The sequence below is a fragment of the Spodoptera frugiperda genome, chromosome 15 (assembly GCF_023101765.2).
Source record: "Spodoptera frugiperda isolate SF20-4 chromosome 15, AGI-APGP_CSIRO_Sfru_2.0, whole genome shotgun sequence".
Classification (NCBI taxonomy): domain Eukaryota; kingdom Metazoa; phylum Arthropoda; class Insecta; order Lepidoptera; family Noctuidae; genus Spodoptera; species Spodoptera frugiperda.
The window spans coordinates 7,165,595-7,175,097 of record NC_064226.1 but is presented as its reverse complement, the minus strand read 5'-3'; the positions used below and the strand labels follow the sequence as shown (position 1 = coordinate 7,175,097).

The following is a 9,503-nucleotide window of genomic DNA, read 5'->3' as shown; positions in this document are numbered from 1 at the left end:
CAAGCCATGTGCAAAGAAACGTGGTGTTTATGTTTAGACGACATGCAATTATGCATAATGAAGTCTCGGTTTCACATTCTTAGTGTTTGTTATTTTATTTTTAATGGTTATTATAATGATGTTTTTTTCTCTAATGTTATTAAATAAAACAACAGACGATAATATTATGTGTTGTACCTACAGTATGACATTGTATTCAACATTTCAGGCATTACAATCTGAGTTTATCACAGTACTAAGGTAGTCACCTAGTCAATGCTCAAGTAGTAGTAGTAAAATATTTCAGTTATGTTATTATTCATGCCACGATACGAAAAAAATGATTATCAGTATAATTTTAATTTAAACACAATAGGGATGATGACTGGGTCAAAAATAAATTATTACAACTTTTCAATATAATAAAATATTCAAAAATAATCTCAATCTCATTCATAAATTTGATGAACTACTTAATTTTCGATTTTTTCTAGCTACATTTCTAGAAATAAGTCTGCTATTTGACGTAAAAATCTGATGACGTCATAATAGAGTATTTCATACAAAGTTCATAGAAAATATAGTTTTTGACGTTTCGAAAAAAGTATTGAATTTGACTAGTAGGAAACATGCCTATTAAAAATATTCATACCGAAAGTGGCGCCACGGAGGAAAACTGTGGAACTTTATAAAACTGTGACATTCAGAGCCATCTATCGGTCATAGCGACACGCACCTTCGAAAGTTGACAGCTGGAGACAGTAAGCGCTACATAACAACTTCCCGCCCGAAAAACTAGATGTCTCTAGATTTTTTAGTTACATTTTTTTTTATTCATAGATAATTTCGAGATTTACTTAGGTAAATTGTTTAGTTAGAATAATAATAAATTGTTTTGTCTAAACATTTTCTCAAAGTTCAAGCTAAATGATGCATGATATTAAAATCAAAGTTTTTCTTCGTGTAGTCGGTCAAGTATGTAGATTCGAAGGCAGCAGTGTGTAACGAGCAGTAATTTGCACCAGCATGCTTATTAACACACATAAATCATATTCCCGCTATTTGTTTTACTTAATGTAAGCAAATTACGTGTAAATAACGATGGAATTCCATTAAGTCCTGAGATTAGGTTTCGAAAGATTGATGATAAATAAAGTGATTAAGTCATCAAGTATGTGTAGAGAACGGTGCTTAGCTTTTTCTGAAGAGGTTTTTATGGTCGATGTTTTGTTCACAATTCATATATCTATGTATACTCGTATGGACTCTGAAGAATTGATTAGATTAGAATGGTTAAACACTACAAAATCATAAAAATAAAACAAAAAATATGCTTCTTCTATAATTTTATTTTTAACAATTTGTAATATACTTTTTTTTTGTTTGTAATTACGTGTTGATTAACATTCGTAATATTACAAATATTTATTAAATTACAGATTTAAAAAAAGTTGATTATAAAAAAGCACTAGGTATGATGGTATAAACAGTTACATGTCTATTCTCAATTTAAGTCTTTGATTCCAAGTAAATAGGTTCAACCAACGTTCGAATATTTTACAATTTAATGTGGGTAAGTTTTGAACGTAGACTGGGCCCTTATTTCTTTGTAAAACCTCTAATAAGTGCTATAAATAATCTTTTAACTAGCTGACAATTGAATATTTCCAAGAAAAGTGAGAATAGACCTTAATGACAAATAAATAAATGTCACGTCACTTCAAACATTCCTCAAATAATTTTCAATTCATTATTAATTTTAAAAGAATGTTTTTGGCAACGAAATCTCTATAATTGTGTTTCTACTAAGATTAGAATAAAGGGGAAATCCAGCCTTTATTTTTTATATTCCTTATATTTTTTTAAAAAGAATATGGACAGATTGTGTGAGAAAATTACGAGTCTGTGATAGTAGATAGATATGAGATAGGAGAATGGAAAAATACAACGTATAGCACCAACCTTGAATAACTTCGGGAGAAAGAAAATGAAGATCATAAAAATGCTTATAGAACTGATATTGGAAGAAATAATTTAGAATCAATATTCAAATCTGCATCTTAGAGGCATAAGGGCCAAAATACTAAACAGCTTAAGCACACTTTGACCCTTATGTCTCTAAACATTAAAGTCTAGAGTACAAAAACTCAGCTCGCATATTTCCCCATGCAAAGGCTTAATCTAAATTAAGTCTTCACATTTAGGAACTAGATTCATTTTCGAGTGTAAGTATACTGAATAGAGCTAGAAGAAATGTGACATAGAATGCCGTAAGAGTGGAGTAGAAGTAAATGGTCATTATCAAAAGTAAAAATATTTCTTCTAAAAATTAAAAATTGTAAATACTACCTTATAGGGGTTGACTTAAGGGATATATTGATTTGCTAACATGATGATCAACAGGGTGGTCGATAAACAATAGGTTTCCTCCTAGTCTTGGGTATAGCCTTGCGGTATTGTCTTAAGCCAAGGTTGAGGTCATAAAAACTCATATGATGGAAGGAAAAGTATTCTGGATTCTGATAGCATTGGCATTTGCTTGCATTGCGGCCGAGCATCTGTAAGATAAGATATAATAAAGATAGATCTGCTTCACTTCCAGTGATTGTGAGCAATTACAAAACTATGAAATTGTTATCTTAGTACACAGTATAAAGACATACCTAAGAGAAATAAATTTCAAGTGGAAATCAACAAAAGCAATTTATTAAATTATCTCTCGTATTGAAATCACTAATATCCCAATACATTTATATAAAAGAAAGAAGGAAAAACAGTTAATTTGCACCGTAACACAGTAGGTAGGTAGGGCAACGTTAAGAATTTAGAAGCTTGTTAAACACATATTTATCAGTTAGGATAGGATACTTCATTATAAGATGAAAATACCTCTCCTGTCGTGTTCCTGAAGACTCCAGTCGGTATGTTGCGCAAAGTTTCAAAACCGGGACACACATTATTGGTTGAAAGATTGTGACCTAACTTGCGACACTGAAAATGATGAAGTAAATATTTAAACAGAAATTAATTTAAAACAGTTAAACTAAACTCTACAAATAATATTAAAAATGGAAGTCAAAATCTTTTTTATGGGAGGAAAACCATTCAATAACTTCACTCGCCTTGGGCGAGGCGAGAGGGAGGGTCAGACTCTTCTGTCTAAAAACCACTCCGTTCCTACTCCTGCCATTCGAGCCGGAGCTCCGGTAAACCCGCTAGGTAGTCTGCAACTCCGGATCATGCCTCAGTATCTGCTAAAGCTATTAATTCGTTCTAAAGTCAGGATTCCTATTGGGACGAGGTAGCACAAAACTCCGTGGTTACTCTGTGAAGTATCAATATAGAACTAGAGTCTGGTGTATGACAATAGGTTCGTTCTACACATAACACTCTTAACATAACTGTAGCTTTAGTATGAGTTTGTTTTACCTTAAAGTAATAATGAACGAGAGCTCATTCGGCGCTCTGACTGACCGGCTGGAATAAACCAACCAAGTTTGAGGATACTGGCAACAAATGGATGTTATATCATCGCCATCTAAATCTCAAGACGTCCAATGCTGTACATAGGCCTGCCAATGACTTTCAAATCAGTAGACACGTAATACTTTAAACATTCTTACATCGTACAAGGTGGGACCTCCCTGGTTCTTATCACCGCCGCTATCTGGACAACAATCGCTTTGGAACCGCACTGACACGTCACTCAGCCCATAAGAGTAACGTAACACGTTGGCCTTCGACATCACACTGGGGACCATAACCCCACGAACAAACTTGGGTATCACCGCCATAGCCAAAAGGTTTCATTCAAGCGTACTTATCTTACGAATTTACTTCATATTTTCTGGATGGCAAGTTACTGGATATTATTCTAGTACTAGTTGTTTTACATTTTATTTGAGTTTTTTTTTGTGTTTATTTCTATATTATATTATTAAATTTTATATTATATTATATTTCAACTTAACGGTCATATTGACATCTTTCAGAATTTGATCATTATTTTGATGTAAAAAAGAAGTGTGACGACGGGAACTGCCAGCAGTATCTATTCACTGCTGCAAACTGCCTTGTTTTCACATCACATCCTCAGCTTGTAAGTGGCCACTCCTGATCCTGACCAAAGGCCTCTTCTCTTCTCGCACGGAGAAAGTTTGAGCATTAAGGTCCACAGGCCCGCATCGTACGCATCGCACGCACCGCACGCAACGGATTTTAGTTTGTCTTGTATAGAAACTCAGCAATGCCTACCCTCATGCATGAGAAGCGGGCGTCTTACATATGCGCAAACGCTAAAGGGAGTTAATTACTTATAAATTTTATATTGTGTAATTTAAACCAAGTGCGTTTATGCAATTGATAATATGGAAAAGTATGCTTTTCATTTCATTAAGCGCCTGATTATTCTAGCAAAGCAAATTCCTTTTCACCACTTGCGTCTCATCTAATCTTGTAGTGGACTAAGATCCCAAGACAGGGCCGCCAGACCTTTAGGTAGGTACCTACTTATTTTTGAAGTAAAGAAAATACTTCTATCCACTAGTGACTAAAGGATGTGTGTGTCCGCGCCCCCCTCAAAGAGCCAGACCACCATAGGATTGGGCCCAGTAGGGCTACGAGCAATGTTATATGTTAAAGGGGGCTCAAAGCAGGAGAAGGAACGGGGCGGTTTTTAAGTATGACATTTTCTCTCGTCTCACTCAAGGCAGGAGAAATAATTGGATGATTTTCTCCCCACAAAAAAGGTGTGTGTTAACCACGTGTAAACTGAGTACCTCTACCATGAGTTTTGAAGCAGTAGTATTTGACAATGGTCACTAAGGACGGCGTAAATTTTATGTATGGCAATTTTTTAATTCCACAGGTGACCGGTAGAGGCGTTGTAAAGACATACAAAAAATTTTACTATTTGACTATGACTATCGACAAATACTATTTGCTTTAAACTCATGGTAGAGGTACAAGAGACCACCAAATCTATACATATAATAAAATCGTAGAAAAGTGCTGTCTGTACATTGAAAATAAAAATAAAAAAAATAGCAGGGGTTATTGTTATGTCGATGTCGAACCCAAAAATGTAATTAACTTTTTTTTTGTCTGTTTGTCTGTTTGCGCCTGTGCGCGCGTCTGTGCGCGCTAATCTCAGAAACGGCTGATCCGAGTTGGATGCGGTTTTCACGAATATATTGTGGGATGCTTAAATTTACATTTAGTGTTTGTTTCATGTCAATCGGTTCATAAATAAAAAAGTTATGTCAAATTAAAGAATCACGTCGAACATTCTATGCTTATACCATTAATCTCCGCAACTATTTGACGGATTTGTTTGAAATTTGGTACAGATATAGTTTAGAACCTTAGAAAGGACATAGATGTATTTTTATTTCAAAAATCAAAAAATAAAAATAAGAAATAAATTATTTATAAATAATTCTATGTCGATCGTTACACGACTTCGGTTCATGTTATTGTTTTAATTTATCGAAAAAAATAAATAAATAGTAAAAAGGTATGAAAAAAATAATATCAGTATAATAAAACATTTAGTACAAAGAAAATGCTCTAACGGAGTATAGATAATTCTATGTCGATCGTTACACGACTTCGGTTCATGTTATTGTTAAAATTCATCGAAAAAAAGTAAATAAATAGTAAAAAGGTATGAAAAAAAATATATCAATATAATTAAACTTTTAGTACAAAGAAAATGCCCGAACGGAGTATAAATAAATAATCAAGTTGTCTTTATCCTCGATAGATGGCGTTGGGATCGAAATAGATCGCGCTATGGTTTCGTTACATTCATTTGGTTGGGTATCGGCCGAGCGCTTCGGTACTATCGTAGAAAAAGTGTATTATCAGTCGTATGATTATTTCGACACCAGCAATTTATACTACGCTAACTCGAAATTTGGAAAAAACTTTTTTATGCCAAGTTGCTTAAAAAGTGAGTTTACATACGTCATAAAAAATTGAGAAGAAATATGCAAAAATAAGAAAGTTACAAATCTTATAAAACGCTAAGTAAAGGTACTTTTTGAAATCACTCGATTTATATTACGCCAACTATTATTAGCGGAGTGTGCGCGGGGATCACTTTGGTCAAAGTTTGTGCAACACTGCGCTAACTCATAGTTAGCGTAGTTTAGTGCGTTCGTGTGTATACTTGTTCGTCTGTAAAATGAACGACTTAGCGACTTTTACATAGTAAATACTTATGTGTTAACGTATTAATTAGTTTATTAATGGTACGTTGACTATTATTTTTGTGAGTAAGTACATGTTCTTTATAAAATATTGAAATATGCATCAGATGATTGATCATGCACTACGACGTCCCGTATTACACTACGCTAACATTAGTTAGACGTGTATAAGATGTAATTTTTTTTTGATGAATTACGTTTATATACGGCTAACTTGCGCTAAATTGAAAAATAGAAATAATTAAGAAAATATAAATATGAGATATTACAATGAATAAATGAAATATTAAGCATACCAAATTTCAAAAAAGTATCTTAATTAATGTAAAAGTTATCGCATTTTTCCCTTTAAACGCCTCTACTGTAAAGTACGCTTTTTGAGTTAGCGCAGTATAAATTGCTGGTGTCGATTTGTCTGTAGTGGTCCTGCTGTAGTGGTCGTATATTCTAAATTGGTTTCGTTGTATTTGTCAATTAATAAGTTTATTTGTTGGGTTTTCCTGGTTTTTTGGTTAAACTATTTAACGTAGGTTTAGTTTGATATCGAGTATTAGTAGTTACTGTAGTTAGTTTTTTTAATAAAATTGTAAGTCTAATTTTTTTTTTAATTAGATTAGATTTAAGTCGTTTCTTTTAAATTATTTAGTTTAAGCTTGGTTATTATAGCATAGAGGATAGGTTGTAATATAGTTTCTTTTTTAATTGTTATAATTTCGTAATTCGTAGCTTTTATTTAGTTAGTGTTTTAGTTAGTTTAAGTCCGTTTTTAAAATATTTTTTCAATGCCCTAAGTGAGTATACATCTATTAAATTCAAACGCAGAGCTCATTATGTTGATTTTTGAAGAGTTCCCTGGAATATCTTCCACATCTCATTTTTGAAGAGATCCCGCGAGATCGGGAACTATGTCCGTAAGGATTGAGGAGCCACATCAGATTTTTAAAATCTGATTTTACCATTATTTAGCAGCAAGGAAGCTGATTTTGCAGCACGAATTCTAGATTTAGCAGCAAGATATATAACTAGATATATTAATGCAAAAGTGGCTCCTCAATCTAAACGTTTAAATTGAGGAGCCACCTATAACTCGTTAAGTAATAGATGAATATTTTTGAAAATTTTGTATCATTTAGCAGCAATTTTGCATATTACCGTCTACAAATTTCGCTTCTGTGGCGCTAAAATGTAAGAAAATACAATACTTTTAGTATGGCTCCTCTATCTAAATTTAACAGGTGAATTTCTACTGGATATGAGCGATCAATTATTATATTCGACATAATGATCATTTAGTAGGTGTTGTGTTTGTTTTTGCAGTATAGGAATAAAATAGTAAAACAGAGTAAATTTTGTAGATGAACGCATTTTCTTTGGCTCCTCAATCCTGACGTTCTAATTATATATGTTTGACTGTACCCACCTGAGATGACAACGGAATCTAAAGCCAGAGATACTAGCATTTAGCAGAAATGTCTGCTAAATATATCTGCACAGTTCAGCAATGTATTTAATTTAGATTCTGAAAAAAACAATACTTAACTATTTTCTTGTAAATTCAGCGTGTAGGGTGACCATATACTCGTAAATGAAACCAAGATAAGTAATTTGTTAAATTTATATTTTCATAACTGGTTATATCTATTGTACCTACGATTTAATTATTTAGCAATCAATGTGGCTATAAGTTATAGAATGAATGAATATTGGTTGATCAGTGCTTATACGAATTTTAGAATCGTAATCATCGTAACACAATATCTCATCTTTCGGTGTAAGATAGTGAAGAAGAAGAAAAATCTTCTTCCGAAGATAGAGAATACTTCACTGCTAATGAACACTTTGTTAAATAAATATTATTGTCGGTTGGTAAGAGAAATAATAATTTGTAGATACCCTCAAACTGTGGTCACCCTACACGCTGAATTTACAAGAAAATAGTTAAGTATTGTTTTTTTCAGAATCTAAATTAAATACATTGCTGAACTGTGCAGATATATTTAGCAGACATTTCTGCTAATAGGCCAGTGCAGATAGGTTTTGAAACAAAAGAAATTTATAGTAGAATGAAACCTATTAGAAATGGAAGAGAATACGCTAAAAATGGAAAAAAATAAAAATTCCACTCCATCCGAGTTCGGGAAGTGGGGGGAGGGAGGTTTTAAGAGGAAAAATCGGTTTATCGCAATTTTCGGCGAAACTACAAGTCCTATAAAAAAGTTCAATGGCAAAGTTGTAGGTAATAAAAAGATCTACAACTTTTGTATTTACACTTTTTTTGTATTACCTCAAAATTTTGTGAAAAATTCAAAAAACTACGATTTCGGTTTTTTATTGTTATCTTCGACAAAAATATTTATTTTTTACCGAAATTTTGTGAAAACGTGCCTTTATATGTACCAAATACATTGTATTTTTTTGGAATTGAAAAATTAATTTTTTTACCAATTATTGATTAAATACCGAAAAATTATCCTAATTTTCAATCGAAAATTCACGCGTCAAAATATCAGATTTTTTATAAAGTTCGGTGGGCATTTTGTTCGTTGAAATCTCTACTTTTCGATAGAGTAAAAAAAAATAAACGTTACTATGGAAAATGTTCTGAAAAAACAGGTGATAGTGAACGGTGGCTGAAGATCGTCGCGCGATTCCCGACGCCCGGAGTGTCTCTGGAGGAGCGAGCGAGACTGGGATGACGTCTCTTCCTTCTGCGAAGCAGTCATGCTAGCAAAGAAGGAGGCGGGGCACGTGAGGGAACGAACCTCCTCACCCCCCAGCCTTCGCGAGAGATACTCCGGGCGTCGGGGATCGCGCAAAGTACTCTGGCCTCCGTAAGTACGGGTCTGTAGACGGCGAGCAAGGGTAGCTCGCCGCCCGAACAGAACTAGACCCGTGCATGCCGCGCATCGCGTTCCGCGCGCGCCTCAAAGAGCCATCAGAATACCTCAGATGGTGTCTAGTATGGCTGATGCCTGATCCGGATCTGCGGACTACCTAGCGGGTTTACCGGGGCTCCAGCTCGAAAAGCAGGACTAGGAACAGGGTAGTTTTTAGTCAGTAAGAGTCTGACACTCCCTCTCGCCTCACCTAAGGCGAGAGAGGTCATTGGATTGGATTGGATGTTTGTGCCACCTTAAAAAATAAAAAAGGTTTATAAATTATCTTCAAATAAGAATATATAAGTATCTACGTATTTAATTAAAACAAAATTCTACATTTTTCTTATAACATTGTAGATGTCTTATCAAATATAAACATTATTAACTTATTTGATTGTTAATCATAGTAGAATGTTTTAATTTATATATTTTT

At 33.7% G+C, this 9,503-nt stretch overlaps 1 protein-coding gene across 1 annotated transcript; it reads right to left on the bottom strand.

The window, feature by feature from the left end:
• Positions 1-1,604: 1,604 nt before the first annotated feature.
• LOC118274143 (uncharacterized) lies at positions 1,605-3,973 on the bottom strand. The gene is made up of 3 exons (XM_050698606.1): positions 3,603-3,973; positions 2,869-2,970; positions 1,605-2,537 (listed from the first exon to the last, which is right to left on the bottom strand). The coding sequence occupies exons 1-3, from the start codon at positions 3,771-3,773 to the stop codon at positions 2,376-2,378; spliced, it is 435 nt and encodes a 144-aa protein (XP_050554563.1). The 5' UTR covers positions 3,774-3,973; the 3' UTR covers positions 1,605-2,375.
• Positions 3,974-9,503: the final 5,530 nt, after the last annotated feature.